This window comes from Haliotis cracherodii, unplaced genomic scaffold, assembly GCF_022045235.1.
Source record: "Haliotis cracherodii isolate W230 unplaced genomic scaffold, xgHalCrac1.p SCAF_6, whole genome shotgun sequence".
In the NCBI taxonomy this organism is placed as follows: domain Eukaryota; kingdom Metazoa; phylum Mollusca; class Gastropoda; order Lepetellida; family Haliotidae; genus Haliotis; species Haliotis cracherodii.
Genome location: NW_027266319.1, coordinates 4,955,317 through 4,973,993, shown reverse-complemented (window position 1 = coordinate 4,973,993; position 18,677 = coordinate 4,955,317). Strand labels below are relative to the sequence as shown.

General features: G+C 41.8%; 1 protein-coding gene across 3 annotated transcripts in view; it reads left to right on the top strand.

Annotated features, from left to right (window-relative positions):
- Positions 1–18,677, top strand: part of LOC139445046 (uncharacterized) — a 218,368-nt gene that overhangs the window by 81,781 nt on the left and 117,910 nt on the right. For all 3 annotated transcript variants that reach the window (XM_071226112.1, XM_071226110.1, XM_071226111.1), the window contains exon 2: positions 10,715–11,750. In XM_071226112.1, coding sequence (XP_071082213.1) covers positions 10,855–11,750 — 896 coding nt within the window. In that variant the 5' untranslated portion in view covers positions 10,715–10,854. The remainder of the gene's footprint in view (positions 1–10,714; positions 11,751–18,677) is intronic.

Here is an 18,677-nt window from a genome sequence, read left to right as displayed (position 1 = left end):
TAAAACAAAAGCGATAGAATCATTCCATATTCATAAGAAGTCTCTGTCAAAACCAAAGTCGATTGTACGATTCAGACTTAATCTTTACCATGTGCTGATGAATCACCTTCAAATAGTGATTTTACCAGGTGTTCGCTAAAGGGCGAGCGTATCCTGTCCCACCATTGGCACCTGTCATGCAAAGGCAAATCAATTGTTCGCCTGGAAAATAACATGGGGACATATGGTACAATTAAAAACAGATAATTGCATCGGACATGTTTCTTGTCACTGATGCGATGGGTTTTGAAATGTCCCACATATGTCCACCATAAACCTTTTTGAAAACTGTAGTGTAACTTTGATCAGACAACTGCTGACAAGAGTTATTTGAATCTTGGTGTACAGAGAATGCTTGATTGTACCTCGAAAGTTGTGAAATGTAGACACCAATGTCTGGAGCTGCAGGAATATTGTCGACATAAAAAGAAAGTTGACTATTGGAAGGTTGAAGTGATCCCTATTGACAAACAGTCTTGAGGAGAGTATTTTGTCATTCTGAATCTTAATGCACAGATCTTAATATGAAACAGATGAAGCGGTCTCACTGGTCTCCTTTATTTCTAGTTCAGGTGGGTAAATCAGTGGAAGGGAATTGGCTATTTGATCGTTATTGACCGATATCAGATAATCGATACACCTGAAGCTTAAGTTAAACTTCGTCGCCAAATTACATTCTTTTGCCTTTGCCAATCCGAGCTGATTCATATGCATAAAGAAACAGATCCACAAGAAGGGGAACCCAAATGGTGCCCATGGGGATGCCTTCATCTTGCCTTATGTCAAACACGCCTTATGTCTAATTTTACATAAATGTTATCAATGAGAAACTCATTTCGCAATTTGTTTTCTCAGTATACTTCAGATGGCATTTGCTTTCATTTCTGACAAATTGACCTGAACCCCTTAAGACAGATACGTAACTATATCATTCTATGTCCACCACGTTTTGCACCAAGAGCCCCATGGACCAAGGAATGAAATGTTCCCTTAAGTTTGCCATATGGGATAGTTTTGTACAAAGCACGTAAAAGACTGTCCACAATAATTCATAGTCATTGATACCGAGTGTAGTATATAATAATTATTAGGCATTTACGAATTTACTAATATCGTTATATACCTATATGCAGAAAAGACCAGTGCTTGTATGTTACAATGTCTGAGTATGATACCAAATTTTGCTGAATAATTGTTATGAATCAGCATTGCCCATAACCATGCTATTAGGAGGATGAATGGATATGGCAAGTTATTGACCATTGTAATCCTTGTACATACACATTCATCACTTGTTATTCTATAGCACACATAATGTTATCCTGTCACATCCGGGAATTGTAATATTTCTAAGGAATGGGAAACGAAAAGCACAACTTGTTCCTTTTCGTCATAAGCATGAAGTATTCTGTGAGATAAATAGAGGTTATCACGCGAGTGTGTTTGGGGATGGTAAATATCCTGCATTAGGAGTAAACATTGTATTTAGCGAGCCTTGGCGGGCTAAATACATAGTGTTTATTCCTAAACATTACCGAAACCTTGCGAGTTTTCCTGGAATGCGCGCATTAATATTTATTACGTCACAGGGTAAGTGATGTGTCAGTCGGACAGTGACAGTAGCCAATATAGTTCCAACTGAAATCTGTTTCTTATACAGTGGCGAAGCAACATATACGCAAAGCAACAATTGTTATAATTGTCTTTCGCGGCAATCCATCAGTGTGTCCGCTAGAGTAACTGACCTTTGTCAAAGGGAAGCTACTCTAAACCTAGTCAACGAGACGTCACGGCCACGGTCAGACGTGGTTGACAGTCGGTCTGTACTGTCATAATGTTAAGAAGTGTAGTCAGATGTACACACAGCGACAAAACGAAACAATGTAACAATTCAAACATATTTCGGCCAAATCCAACTATTTTAATTTGTGGAGAAGGTTTCAAGCCGCAGAGGTCTGTCTACAAGCACAGATATGGCTACTGATCCCGCTTGGCTAGGCCTCGTGCCCTCGCAAAATTGTTTCTCCAAAGTTGCCACAACTTATAAAATGCCTTCGCTACGTCACAGTTAGACACTGATTTTCAGTATATTAGACTGTTCTTTGGATAATGATAGCAATTATCTCTGTAGTTTATCCAGATTCCCGATGGTTAATTCTGACTCGATCGCCGAATGACAAGGGCGACGCCATGTTTGTTTATAAACAGTGAAAGTAGTCCCTACTTGACCTTTGATATTTGCATCTCTATCCGCATATGACCCCAACGGATATCGTTTTTGTATCCGTTGGCTTTATCCTGCCGAGAAACCTACCCATTATATGATAAAACCATGTATATAGTAATTGGTTTTCCAAAACGTGTTCAAGAGACCAACATAAACAAAGGTAATCGGACTGGAATTAATACTCAGACAGGGATGACACCTGGTGTCATTGCTTGGGTAAAGATGACATATTTGTATGGGCGTATGTATTCGTACGGGCATTTCCTGAACAAGCACAAGCAAGGTAGATGTTGAAGTGCATGAACAGCGATGACACCGGTGTTCTCGAAATGTCGGTTTCGACAGGGTTTGATACAACAGACTCTGTCATCAGTTTACGTAAAAATGAATCACTCAAACAGTCGCATACCTATTTCAAGTAATCGCCACACAAGCTGTGATGGGTCGTCAGTGGAAGGTTACCTGATTTGATTCCTACGACGATAATATTTGTGGGAACGATATTTTTGAAACCTTTCACCTCACCTATTGTTGAAGCCATTTCCACATATAACTCTGTGATCAAACACAGCAACGTATTGAACAAGGCCATTATATTCGATCGAAAAAAACAAAGATGAATTATTATTGATTGTTGATTTATTCTTCTATTGCCTGCTCTGAGGAATGGTGTTCGGCGACGCCAACAGCAGCTTTTGGGTGGATCAGGATTAATTTGATGGTAAACACATCAATCTTCTTCCTAGTGTGTCGTGATTACCTCCGAGGGTTTTGTTTTCAAGACATGTCAAATCAAATGTAACAATAGTGTTATTACATGCTTTCATGTACCGGATAGCGGCTTCAGTCCGAGGATTAGATTACAGATTTATAGATTCCCATGCGATGTTTTATGGCAAAATATTTCAGGTTACAACAACAAGGCATCTTGGATGGTCTGTGGAAACGCTTGTGATCATGGCTTTAAATCTCCCCTTCCCTTTGTGCTACATTTGCATGTAACTGGAAAAAAAGTACAGTACAAATTAATGTCTAGTCTCTGTGGAATGGTTTCTTTTGATCGTCGAGTAAAATACTTATAAGATTTGGATTTGATCTTCTTGTCATTTTCTTTTCTTGGGTTTTATACACATTGTGGTTTATCTCGATTTCTACAATGAATTGGAACTACTCGATTCTGATTGGTAAATGAGAGGTTTCAAAAATGTTTAACTGCAGATTTCGTTGCCATGTGCATACATGTGACGAATGTCTCTGTGGAAAGAAACACATAATTCCACACATTATTTCCTCAGATGCATATAATACCTTATATAAAATATATATTTTTCTTACCAAAGCTCAGCAACTAAGGGTAAATGGTTAATAATCCACTGCAAATAAGTAAAAAAAATAAATAAAAAAATATAAAAAATTAAATAATATAAATTTTCCCAGTTTGTAAATATGTCATTTTGCGCAGGCTTTTATGTATTCCTGCATATGTATGTATTTTGGGCCAGTGGCCTTTTATTGAATAAATTGTCTGTCTGGCTGTCTGTCTGAAACACATAATTTTACAATTATGAATGATTAAAGATGCATGTATGATATCACCTCCATGACGAATTATCGCTGTGGTCTCATCATGTGTTCAAAAACCACATCCGAAAAAGACTAAACCACCGTAAACATATGAGGTATTATACAGTCACGCGTCTGGCATTATTCGGTTTTTTTAATACCGCTCTATAAACATACAAACTAAGTATCTTATGAACCATGCTGGGGGTATTATTTCAGCTGAACACCGTTCACACTTGAGTCTGGTGCACACTAGTAAGAAGTCAATCAATCTTTGTTTAAGCCAAGTAACGTTAGAAGACACAGTGCTGTAGGTTCATTGACCCATTGCTCTGACAGCATACAAGGCATACAAGGTATCTCCGAAGAACATTATATGCGTGGGAGTGAGTTACACGCCCTCCGGGAGAACAGAAGCAATAATGTCACTGTTTCTTGGAGACGAGGTGCTACGGCTATAGAAAACTGAATAGCTGGTCTGTTACCCTAATGGCACTGTGCACATGGACTTAATGATGGATACTGGGGATATTATTGTGAATGTGTGTGATAGTGCGATATAAATGATGGCGATAACATTGTGATAATGTGTTCATGTGTATGTAATTCCCTATTTTAACTTGTATCATATGTTCCCGTGTTTTTGTGTGTGAATAGTTGACTTGCCTTTGCATGTGTTTCCTCTGTGCCACCGGTGGGGCACGATTTTTTCTTTTCCCGAATACCTCGTATCATCACTGGTCAGAAGGGATTAAGAAACAATCAGAATCGTATAATAGGCCAGAAATTACGTTTAGCCGAAATTTCTTATGATTATGGAAAGGGTTATGTCAGTTTTATTTCTATTATTATTGGTATGCTCCGCCATTTGATGTGTATAATGATAGATAAAGATTTGTCGTTTTATTATTCATCTTACTATAACCATGTTATAGTTTTGTAGGTGATGTCCATGTAACAGCGCCCTCACTATAGTGCCCTTACCTTTAATAACTTCTTATTATGTATTTGTTTTCTTCCCTTGTGTTAACTTTGTAAACTGCAGGAAACACTACTAAGCCACCATAGCAGCCTTTGAAAGAGATACCCTACTTACATATTTGAAAGAGTTATTACGCATAAGACCAGCTCTGGAAATTCTATATCGCTAGCAATTATCATTTTGATAATCTGTTGTTCTTGTATAATCACAGTAACGATGTTGTTGGTAAGCGATCTAGGTTCAACCATTCTTGGTCTGGCCATGAACCTTACCAAATTGATAAATTGGGTGTGTTGTGGTTTATGTCAAAAGTAGGGCTGGAACGTATCCGCCTTTTGATGGTAACAGACCTGACCTGGGCTCTCGGTCTTGTGTGACAAGGGTATTTACTATAGGCCTACGTTAATTGGGATATCACAACAGACAATGTGGTTGTCATCGACAGATTGTTGATACAGAAGACGACCCCAAATTGCGCGTTAAATACAGAGATGTATAACGTATTCGACACAGATACATTGATAAACAACTCGAATTCGTTTAAAACGATGTGTTATGTCCAAGGAAACATCATATTCGCACTTTGGTGAAAAATTGTAACTCTGCTTGTTTCGTACTATAGATAACTCGATGTTCGATTGACCCTTTTATTTCGAGTTAACTTTGTTCGACTATGTCATTTATTTGAAATACGTGGGCTAGCACTATACAAACAGTGATTAGTCCTAGTACCAGCAGCCACACCCACCCACGCAGACATATACGTGCATGCACACCGATATTTGTAAGTTCAATCCTCCATATCACTACAGTTTAGTTGTCACGCGTCACGCATGTCTCAGGGGTGAGTCAGCAGTGATATTGATGACTACAGCGTGAGTGCAGCGTTATACATCACCCGTGAACTCTTTGCACTCTCCCCGTGAACATCCGGGTCCGAATAGGTCTTCAGCAACCCATACTTACCGTAAAAGGCGACTATGCTTGTCGTAAGAGGCGACTATTGGGATCGGGTGGTCAGGCTCGCTGACTTGGTTGACACATGTTATCGAATCCCAATTGCGTAGATCGATGTTGAAGATGTCAATCACTGGATTGTCTGGTCCAGAATCGGTTATTGACAGACCGCCGTCATATAGCTGGAATATTGCTGAGTGTGTCGTTAAACACAACCATACAAGATTTGCACTCAAAAGGACACCTCACGTTTACAATGAATGAACAAAGAATAGTAATGGATACGTCATGTGTTACATGCAGCTCGCATTCTAAAAAAAATAATTTAGGTTTTAACGTGCAAAGAGGTACCTTTTCTGCAAGATTGGTACATCAGTATTTGTTAAAGCAAGGCATGTATTTGCTATTTTCATCAGGTGTCGGGGGCGGTCGGGTAGCCTAGTGTTTAAAGCGTTGGTTCGTCACGCTGAAGACCCGGGTTCGATTTCCCATAAGATAAGATAAGATAAGATAATATTTATTGCAGAAACGTTCCATTACGGGACAGATGCAATTTTAAAAGACAAGACATTATGATTTATACATACATATATACAGACATACATAATTTACATTCCTGTAGACACATACAAAAACATAATAATCAATATTTCATATTTGATTATATTTTTATACATAAAATGTCAACGGTTGATTATGGAGGGGTATTTATTGTTTGAAATTATAGATGTGGAAACAAATGCAGTTGATATTGACTGCTTCATTATTTGACAGGATGTATTGAAATAATTTATCTTCATGACTGTGGACATTTACATTTACATTTTGTCTGGATAATTTTTCAAAGAGTATATTTCTTTCTCGAGTGTGTTTAATACAGTGAAGTAAGTAATGTTTTTCGTTATCAATGATTGAGCCTCTGATGTAGTGGGGTTGGTGGCTTTGTGTGTCGGACATGGGTACAATGTGTGAAGCTCATATCTGGTGTCCCCCGCCGTGATATTGCTGGAATATTGCTAAAAGCGGCGTAAAACCATATTCACTGACTCAGTAGGTATTGTGTTACCCAAGGCATGGAGAAGCTCCAGAGGTGAAATTTTGACAATGTCTCCCTGTGTTTATGCAGCTGCGTTGATCTGATGAACCATTTGCCTGCCGTAGGTAGTTTCTGTAAGTTATCTCTTTCGCTTGGTTCTATGTGCTCTCGCTGACATTGGTTTGCCTCGTCTCTGTTTCGATAATAGATCAATCAAGATGCCTATACGTTATTGAAAAACGCTGTGTATTGTCAGAACAAACATGTCTTGAATGCAGCCTGTGATCCGAGAAATTAGTTCCAGATAAACGTTGATTTTGTGTGAGAGCCAAACGTGTTTTTCACATTGTGAGAATTGAACCAAATTTTCTCCCTGTCACGACGTGTTAGAAAAAGTAGGTTGACATTAATCATACACAAAGTCGTCAATGGAGATCGACGTCGTAGTATACAGCGTGATGGCAACGACCACACAGGCTGAAAATAGACAAAAGAAATGTAGGGTTTCTGAAAGTAGAATAATATTATGACATTCTACATTTGTATGACCGCCTTGTGGATACAGTGGTGTTTTTTTCTGTCTGTTGAAGATTACATACTTCTTTGCTCCTTGTTATACATGTATAACGATGTGTTTGTCTGGGTTTAATGTATAGTGTATGCTTGTTATTACTCATAACGGGGCGGTCGGGTAGCCTAGTGGTTTAAGCGTTCGCTCGTCACGCCGAAACCCCGGGTTCTATTCCCGACATGGGTACAATGTGTGAAGCCCATGTCTGGTGTCCCCCGGTGTGATGTTGCTGGAATATTGCTAAAAGCGGCGTAAAACTCACTCAATATTATTCATAACAGATGGGTGGCTAGTAAATATTTTGTGCTTGGCACACCGAGGACCTGGGTTCGAATCCCAACGTGGGTGATGGCAATTTTTGTTTTTATTATTTGTATTTTCTTTTGGTCATGAATATTTGGGAGCTGGTGTGAATTATGGACATGCATGTATACGTGTAAATACAGAATGTGGTACACGGGTTGGCGTCAGGCGTTACAAACATAACGTGGAAGGATGAAGAGTACTTTCATAATATTCTTGTTGTTACCCTGCCTGGCGCCCGGAGTCACTATACTGAGTGGGTAGCCATATTAAACTGTGGCATGGTATCACAGTGGACTCGCGCTGTAAAATCGGCATTAGTCCGGACTAGTACAAGCAGACACACGCATGCACGTTGCTCTTTTGTGCATTATTCTTGAACAAGACGTTCACCTCACCTCATCCCCCTTTCACCTCGCCTCACCTCACCCCTTTCACCTCACCTCACCCCATCCCACTACCACCTCACCTAACCTCACCCCACTTTTACCTCACCTCACTTCACTTTCACCTCACCTCACCCCACTTTCACCTCACCTCACCTCGCCCCCCCCCCCCCCCCCCCCCCATCACACTTGCACCTCACCTAATCTCACCCCACTTTTACCTCGCCTCACTTCACTTTCACCTCATCTCACCCCACTTTTACCTCACCTCACCTCACCACATGGCAAGAAAGGAGTCTTAACAAAAAGAAACCGATATGATGTTATCAATCTTCATTATAACGCTAGGCGTGAATTCGGCTAACATACCCTGTCCCATCTTGATTACGTTATGTAAATGTAATCAACACTAGAATCAAACTCATGATTTCATTATAACCGACAAAGAACCTTTCGCTAGTTTGACCTCTGTAATAGACCGACTAGAAACATCTTCACAATTTTTCGACCCGTGAAGATCCGGGTAGAATAAGTCTTCAGCAACCCATGCTTGTCGTAAAAGGCGACTATGCTTGTCGTAAAAGGCGACTAACGGGATTGGGTGGTCAGGCTCGCTGACTTGATTGATGCATGTCATCGATCCCAATTGTGTGGATCGATGCTCATGATATTAATCACTGGATTGTCTGGTCCAGACTCGATTATTTAGAGACCACCGTCATATAGCTGGAATATTGTTGAGTGCGGCGTTAAACAACCAACCAACCAACCAATCACAATTTTTCAATATGCTGGACATGGGTCTCTGATGTGAAGATAGTAGACCTGGACAAGTCTCTAAGGCAATAATTATTAGTTTAAATCATAATTTCTAGATTATGCCAATAATAAGAACAAATTGTCCCTACAAGCGACTGGAGTCCTTACTGTCCACATATATAGACTTGCCTATTTGGAGGATAGAATTACAAAACATCACTGCACTTATCTTTCACTACAGCCTAGGTGCAAGGCTATCCAGAGAGTAACGCTAAAAATAATTCACAAGAATAATGGTTTGGAACAATTTAGAAAAAAAGGTCAGTTGAGGATAAAGAAAAGATTGACCTTTGAATTCTATCACACACAGACGTAATGGTGTTAGTGTGTGTCCCAGGTTGCCCGTACGTGTCTGTTATTTCCCTACTCGTCCAAGGAATGCATGTTGTTTTACACCGCGATCACAAATACGGAAAGGCCAGACATGGTGTTCTTGTACTAATCGAACCATGGAAAGTTAAACGAATGGTTGACAGCATGAGCATCGCCGTATTGCATGTATGAAGATATGATCATAATAGCAGTGAATTGACAGTCATGTGTGGTGTTTTGCACATTCTATAGCACGATATATGTCCAACAACGTAACATTTAAACTTATGGAGCCTTATTTACGGGTTTCCGGGCAAGGATTTCAAAAGGTGTTCATGTTTCTCCCGAGGAAGTTATTTTCAGAAGCATGGGGCTGGTTGACACCTATCCCGGCATGCAAAGCATGCGTCTGAAGTACGTGTTTTCCAGCACGTTCGAGTTGCGTCATATCTCCTGCTTATCAACGCTGTTAGCTTCTCGTTGAGCGTGTGTGTACTGTTACTATGCGAACTGATAAGCCTTAGACGTGACAGCGTTGTTAGGACGATCTGCCAAACACTAGTACAAACTGCATCGTAATTCACCCCAACAGGGCTGTGAATTGCCGCTCGTGTAAACTGCAATTTGACGATGACAGTTATTCAAACAAAATGCCCAGATTGTTCTCAGGAGAATTTGTTTATTCCCACGAACAATTTCAAAAGAATCTCAAAAGGTGTTAATGTAAGAAAATTGTGGGAATCATATCTTATTGTAACCTTGTTAACTCGAAATCCAATAACACGATATGCCGTTTAATACGAACGATATTGTCCTGGAAGATTCGGATCGATCTGGTCAATATGTATCGTCACTCCGCTTGTCTCGAATTAGGGATAACATGAAGTGTTTTAAGATATAATGGGTTTCAAGTTAACGTGGTGTTGGGGTATGTTTAAATAAAAGCAATAAAACAGTTTTTTTCAGAATCATAAGAAATATGTGCTAAATCAGTCGATTGAACGACTACATCATGGACATGATTTTATGAATCACTATCATTTGTTTGTTTGTTTGTTTGTTGCTTAATGTCGCACCCAGCAATATTCCAGCTATATGACGGCCGTCTGTAAATAATCGAGTGTGTACCAGACAATCCAATGATTGACATCATGAGCATCGATCTACGCAATTTGGATATGGCTACATGCATCAATAAAGTCAGCGAGCCTGACCACCCGATCCCTTGAATCGCCTCTTACGACAAACATAGTCGCCATTTACGGCAAGCATGAGTTGCCGAAGACATATTCTACCCTGGATCTTCCCGAGTTGAATCACTATCAAATGATGGGGTAGCCTAGTGAAGGCCTCGATCGTCACACACCGATGGCCCGGTTCGATTCCCCAAATGGGTACACTGTGTGAAGCTCATTTCTGGGCTATTATTATTAGTAGTAGCAGTAGTATTAGTAGTATTAGTTGAAGTAGTAGTAGAGGTGTTCGCGAATATGTATTAACATGTATTTATGTATTACAGGCGATGACCCTCCCGACAACGTGACCGACGAGGGAGGAGGGAAAGACCTATCCCCCGACCCTTCCAGCAAAAGACAAGCGTACCGCTACAGTGTCCCACACCGTTGGAAGCGCGCCCTGGCGCCCCCGGATTCGCCCAGGATGAAAAAAGCCCTCAACCGCCTGTCCTGGTCTGGGGAAAACACGTCCCCCCCGGGCCAAGACGTCTCCAGAACCTCGCCAGACTTCGGTGACTCGAGGGATGTGTCCAACGCACTGCCCAGGAGAAGACCTTGCTCAATGTCTGGAGTTCCTGTGTACGAGACCCCGGTGCCTGATAAAGGGCGTAACGGTTTCCAGAATGGGGGCGTTGGCTATGATGCCTCCAGGGTGGAGATGAATAGTGCTGGGGGTAGCATGACACCCCCGTGCAACGCGCTGCCCAGTGGGAGGTCGTACTGCCTGTTCAAACAGCCAAAATCTGTGCCTTCTGATTTCGGGTCTCAAGCTGGCCGAAGACACGACTCTTTTGAAAGTGCTCAGAGAGACACGCGTGATGACTGCAAACATCTTCGGCGGAGTCAAAGCGACAACACGACGGAGGCGTCGCGGTATAGGAAGTTTGATATTGTGGGAGAGAGCTTTGATGCAAGGTACCCCTGGCAGAGGGATGTGTCAGTTCAATGTGATATGAGTTATTGGAAACAATTCCAGAAACACAACCACCCAAGCAGTGAATCCTATAAATCTGGACTTATTGACAAAGATAATTCTCTGGGATCTTCTATGACGAATGTGTGTCTACGAAGAAGGGATAACTTTGCCAACAGAGGGAAGCCAAGGCCTAATTCAATAGGTCCTATTGAGAACTGCAAGTTTCAGAACGAGTTGGCTCGATTTAGAGATGGCTACACACGCCGAGGACGAAAATCCGAGCCTTCTCTTGGATTGTTCCAATCGCCACCGCCCAACCGAACACGACTACCATTGGTCCTCTCCGATGACACGGGGTCAGTGTCCGACCTTGAATCCATCCTAGAGAACCCGGATGATTTTGAGTAAGTATTTTTTTTATATGATTCGTATTCCTGACTGCCTGAATGCATATATGTATGACCATACCATGCTATTGCATGTGCAACCAAAACAACTTAAGTATATGCTGAAGCAATTATCACGCTTTTTACTTTGTTAAAGAGAAGATACAGCTGACCCCCGGGGGTGAGGGGGGGGGGGGGGGGGGGGTGTGATGCTAGGTTACATTAGGTCCCCAGCAACCTATGCTGTTCGTAAGAGGACCAGTGGATCGGGTGGTCAGGCACGGTGACAATGTTGATATCCCGACGGTGTAGATATCAATCACTGGATTGTCTGGCCCAGGCTAGAGTATTTACAGACCGCCGTCAAATAGCTGGGTTGCTGAGTTCAGCGTTAAACAACAAACAAACAAACAAACACAAGATCTCCATAAACTCAACTACATAAAGCTTACAGAACTTTTACATAATCTTTAGAAATCTTTCGATTCCCCACATGGGTACAATGTGTCAAGCCCATTTCTTGTGTCTCCCGTCGTCATATTGCTGGGGGGTTGCTAACAGCGGCGTAAAACCCAACTCACTCACTCATTGCTAAGGGCAGATTCTAATGTTTGATTTCGACAACAAAATGATGATAAGTTTAAGAAGCACTATGAAATAGTTAGAGAAACCGTGAGCGTACCCTGCCCCACTGGCACCCGTCACAAACACATGCAAAGGCAAATCAATTGTTCACCTGAATAACCTGAGCGTGTAGTACAAGTGAAAATGTGGTCATTGATGCGTCAAATTTGGAACTGTTCTTCACATGTCTACCACACAACTTTTGAAAGCTTCACTGAGGCATGAAATGCTGAAGACCTCCTCAGCAAACAACTTTTGAGCGAGAGTCGTATGAAGATTTTTGAAATTTTCGTTTAAAGAGCATGCTGGATAGAACCTCAAAATGAAATGAAAGTAAAATGTTAACACCAAGAACTAGAGCTCGACATAAAGGGAAAGTTGACTATTGTTGAAGTAATTCCTCTGGTCTTGTGGAAAATATGTTGTCAATCTGAATGTTTATGCATAGATCTATATATAAAACAGTTAGGCTAATCTTTTATTTTTTAAGTTTAGCGGATAAATCAGTGGAAGGGAATTTAAATTCTTATTTGACAAAAGTGGTCAGATCGTCCATATACCTGATACTTATGGTAAACGTCTTTGCTGGATTCCCGTGTGTTGATGTTGTCAGAAATTCCGATTCATTTCAATAAAGAAAGATATCTGCAAGGAGGGTAGAACTCATCTGCTTGCCTAAATGTCCCAACCTCACATTTCCAAAACTAGTGAGTGGGTGAGTTGGGTTTAACGCCACTTTTAACAGTATTCCAGTTATATCACGCCGTGTCACCTTGATGTGGGAGGAAAGGCCGAAGTGATGCAGGTCTCAGACGTTTACCACTTCGGTGAAAACCACGAGCACGGGTATGGTGCTGACAAACCTAGAAACATAATCGGGGCGAACCGGGATTCGAACCCACAATCATAGGTTTCTGTCATTGTACCCCAATTGTGTGGATCGATGCTCATGGTGTCAATCACTGGATGTCTGGTCCAGAATCGGTTATTGACAGACAGTCGTTATATAGCTGGAATATTGCTGATTGCGGCTTTAAACACAACCAGACAGACTTTGCACTCAAAAGATCACGTCACGTTTACAATGAATGAACAAAGAATAGTAATGGATAGGTCATACTTATTGCGTTGATTAGATGATAAGGATGATTCATAGATAGACGCGATACTTATGAGGAAAAAGGTATTTTGTTGCTTTATAGTATTCAGATTGCGTGATGATAATCTCTGCTTTCAGTCCAGACTTGCCTGTGTTGACTGAATGTTTATATTGTTGTATTGAACAGTTCCGTCGCTTTCTGGTTGGTCGCAGTATTTCAATTTTTCTTTGCCCTGGAAAGATGCTATTTTGTTAAATAATTTGTTAAATAATACCGTATTTTGGATATGTGAGAACATATTGCCATATGTTGCAGCATGGGTTACTTTTTGCTTCGGGGGGCACAAGAAAAAAGTATACCGAGTTTGTTTTTTATGTAATTCAAAAGTGATAGGACTGTTAAATTTGATTACGTCTTGATATAGTCGGAATCGTACTATTGTGAATCGGAATCGTACAATTGAATCTATTTTTGGCAGAGATTTGCTATGAATATGGAAAGGGCTTTGGCGCTTTTATTATGCTATTTAATAATTACTCATTCCTGCAACAGTTTGTAAAAGGTAATTTTGTGTAAAAGTAAATTGGTTCAGTGAAAATTTGGGTAACAAATTAATATGAACCCGTGAAGACCCGGGGTGGGATAGGTCTTCAGCCGTGAAAGGCGACAATGCTTGTCGTAGGAGGCGACTAACGGGTGGTCAGGCTTAGTTGATGCATGTCATCGCATCTCAAATACGTGGATCGATGCGCATGATGTCAATCACTGGATTGTCTGGTCCAGACTCGATTATTTACAGACCGACGTCATATAGCTGAGTGCGACGTTCAACAACAAACAATCAATCAACGATGAATAAAATAAAATCAACCGAGAGGTCAAGTTTCTTTTGTTCCTCAGTTTAGAACAGAACTGCTATTTTCAACATGACGTCTCAGGCCCGCCAATAATAGCATCACGGGATTTGTCATTGTGTTTGCTTGGCAGTTTCACATCAGCTAGATTAAGGATGCTACAGATGGGATGGTGAATGTCAACATATTCAAATTGGAATTCATTTTCGGATTAATAAGTTCACTCTGATTCTTTTCTGACTCGTAAACTGTCAATTACTGGTACACGTCATGGCGGGAGAAAATATCCTTAGAGCGCTTGCTTGTCATAATTCAACTTGTTGTGAACACATTACTTAAACGTCTTCGTTTAAATTTTAAATTGCAACTGTTTGAAGATTTAATTTGGGAATTGGCCCTATAAGCTAATTTAAATGTGCTGAGCAGTTTGGATGCGCACATGTCAATGTAAAACATCTGGTTGTTTTTAATTTCCATTAGTGGAGTACAGGTTTTTTTTAAAGCTAATTAGGCAATACGCATCAATTAAACACAAAGGTTCAGACATGCACTGACAAGAACATGTATTTTTTTCTAACTCCGGGAAACGCTATACCGTTGGGACCCTGGTTTGGTTATTTTGCCAGTACTCTGCTACATGTGGTACGGGTCGACTCAATTGGCTCGCCTGGTTTTGCTGGCCTCTTGAAAGTGTCTCTTCTCTGACTGACAATGGTTGGTTGGTGTGCCTCGTTCTGCACTGGTTAATCAGTGACTGGGGGTATGGAGCGGGAGGTAATTGAGGATACACTCACAGAATGGAACACACTCAATAGGAGCCGAACGTTAATTGTCTTATGTGTTCACGGGGACGTTTGACAGTACTTTAAGTGAAAGTGATGGCGCTGTCAAATAGATGGGATTTAGGCAATGCTCTGTAGGGTTTCAGCCAGTAGGAAAACAAGGCCTTTGGGGAATTAGCGAAACAGTGTGATCTTTGGCGTGACGAGCGAACGCTTTAACCACAAGGCTACCCCACCGCCCCCAATTACAAGAAGATTCGAGATATACAGTATTCTGTTCTCTGTAGTTTCTGAGTCATAGAGATTGTAGTGTTTTCGTTAGCTGTTAGACGAGCTATAGAGTTCCGTATAGGGGCAAGGGAACACCGGAGCCCTATATGTACTAAAAGCGACAGGAAATCCTGCGACCGCCTCCGTGGTCTAGTGGTAGAACGTCCGCCCGGAGAGCGGAAGGTCGGGGTTCGTTCCCCGACCGCGTCATACCAAGAGGCGGTTAAAGATGGTACTTGTTGCTACCCTGTCTGGCGCTCGACATTAAAGGGGTAAATAAGGACTGGTCGGCTCGGAGTCAGTATACTGTGTCTGAGTGGGGTATTCATGTTAAACTGCGGCATGGTATCACAGTGAGCTAGCATCAATCAATCAAATCAATCAGCATCAATCCGGATTAGTACAATCAGCCACACACACACGTGCATGCACATCGCTAAATAAGTAAGAACAACTCTTGGACGCGACGTTAAACCCAATAACACACAAGTCATGTATTTTAGTGTTGAGCGAGCTTCCCAGATTCAAACGCAGAAAACGGCCCCCGTCCAATGGACGTCAATGTAATGAGTTGTTCTCTAGCTCAAGGTCAAATAACGGTAACGTATGGTGCCGAACACTCTCCCCGCAGAGAGACAAAGGTGCACATGCATGGATTCTAATGTAATGGAAATATTTTAAACTCATGCTACTGAAACTGTGTGGTGGTGAAATGAGTTTCCATATTCGACGCCACACTAGCCGCAATCTGCACAATCAACAGGCGCCTGTTGTTGCACACAGGCCAGGAGGTTATCACGCTAATTTGAAACTCCATAATGTATCTGTCAACACTCACAGGTGCCTTGTCTCCGGGACTGAGAGAGAGCATTAGGACAATACAGGCTGCCGTATTTAGAAATATTTCTTCAGTAGATCTTTTGCGTGTTCAGTCAAGCCACGTATATTTTCAATACGTCATACCAAAACCGTTATAAGATGGAACTTGTTGTTACTCTGGCTGGTGCTCGGCATTGATGGGATAAAACAAATACTGACCGTCTCATGATATCGCTGTAGCTAGTCCGTAAGTCCGTAAGTCCGGACTAGTAGTCAACCACACGCACTCACGCGCACGCGCACGCGTACACGCACACACTGTGCCTGTATGATTTCAAACTCCTTGTTACTTTGTGTCTCTGTCGGTCACTGAGATGCTGTACATTGTGTGTGAACAAGGCTCATACATGATGGAGGGGCCGCTGACTGCGTTGTGACATATCCTCAATAGACAATGATTCCACTGGTGTACCTATAAAATACAATAATTCCTTGAATATTTGCTGTTATCACTGACGGTGTCATGACGCGTCTCATTCACTGAACACTTGGTGTCATTGGCCGTGTTAGACGTATTCCCCCTGCTGCCTACTACGTCACCATGGACTGTTGCGTCGTGTGACAAATCAGGACACCTGTTGTTAACACTGAAGTATCACATAATCTAATTCTTGAACACCTGGTGTCTTCACCCCCGCAGTGGGGGCACGGGTGGCCCAGTCGTCTAAGGCGCCGCGATTCGCTGTGAAAAGTTGCGTCCCTTGGGCACGCCAGAAACCTATGATTGTGGGTTCGAGTCCCGGTTCGCCCCGATTATGTTTCTAGGTTTGTCAGCACCATACCCGTGCTCGTGGGTTTCACCGAAGTGGTAAGCGTCTGAGACCTGCATCACTTCAGGCTTTCCTCCCACATTAAGCTGACACGCCGTGATATAACTGGAATACTGTTAAAAGCTGCGTTAAACCCAACTCACTCACTCACTCACCCCCGCAGTGACTCATTTGGGTTGCAAAATCAAGTTGATTTTCGACCTTCCCAACAAAGACAAAGACATCAAATCCTCAAAGAACAAAAGGAAAAATAGACCCGTCAATGTTTTCCACTTCTGACCGAATTTATCACATCAAGGATTTATGGCTTGCTCCATCACATATTTGCACAAAGGTGAGACAAGGGTCAGGGCGCCATGTTAATCTCACCCACAGGCCAGTTCACCCTGTTGTCCGTGCCACCCACCTCCTCTTATCGACTTTATCCTGCACCTCCAGCTGAAAGACTTGTCGGATGTAAGTGGTGTTTTGTTACATACTCTCGTGATGAGGACAAAGTCGGTAATACTATAACACCTCCTCGTACCTGTATAGAAGTGAGCGCGGAACAATGCCCCAACATCTACTGGTGATAAAATGCCAGTAATCTGTGCAAATATTTTGATCGTTGTTTATTTCTTAGGTAACCGTATGAGTCTCTAACGCAAGGACGTTGTGAAGGTTGGGGGTGATTGTAAGCTGCTTCGTCGTGTTTAAATAATGAATAGGGTTTGTACCATAGTAGGTTCATGGTCATGTTATGACAGTGGCACAAAGCATTGCCTGAAGTCTATGACCAATGCGATGTTTCACTTTGTTCAAACGTCTTTAACGTCAAGGCCAGAGAATAACCAGTCTCGATTATCTGCTGAAACAGATTACATGGGGCGTTACAGACAATAGCTGTGAAAAACAAGAGTAAAATTATTGCTCGGTATTAGTTTACAATTTGTACACTACATTTCAAAAGTCACATACCCTGCATCGCGAAACTATTTCGCGATACCTTCGTGATAGTGCCGTGGAAGTATCGCGAAAGTGACTCGAAAATGGCGCGATAATCCCGCGAAAGTGGCGCGAAGTTTCGCGTAAGAGGCGCAATAGTTTCGCGTTAATGTCTCAAAAGTGGCATGATAATTGCGCGTTAGTGTCGCAATAGTGGCGAGAAAATTTCGCGAAAGTTTCGCGAAAATAGGGGAAGTTACTTATGAAATGTAGTGTACATGTATATCTGATTTCGCAAACAGATACATGTAAGTAGGGGAGCAGTTTGTGTAGGTGACTGCGTTTCATGAAAACCAAAAAAGGTGTGTTTGTGAGATCGGTTTTAAGCTGCTTTGAACAGTATTTCAGCCGTGTCACGGCGTGTCAGTTTGGTGAGGGGGGAAAGCCCGAAATGATGCACGGCCCTTTTGTACAAAACGATTTTAGCGTTAAGAACGTCGCAACGACCAATACGCTAATACAGATTTAAAACAGTCTTAGCCCTAAGATCGCTTCGTGCCAGTGGGCCAAGATCTGTGTGTTGACAAACCACGACAATGATCAGGCCGAATCTGGAATTCGAGCCTTAGACCAACGAGTCTTGACATCTGAGGGACGTGTAAGTCCAGTGTTTGGGTATAAGATAGGAATACGGTACCAGTGTGGCGATATCCGTTTCAGAACACATGTATTTAGAGATGAA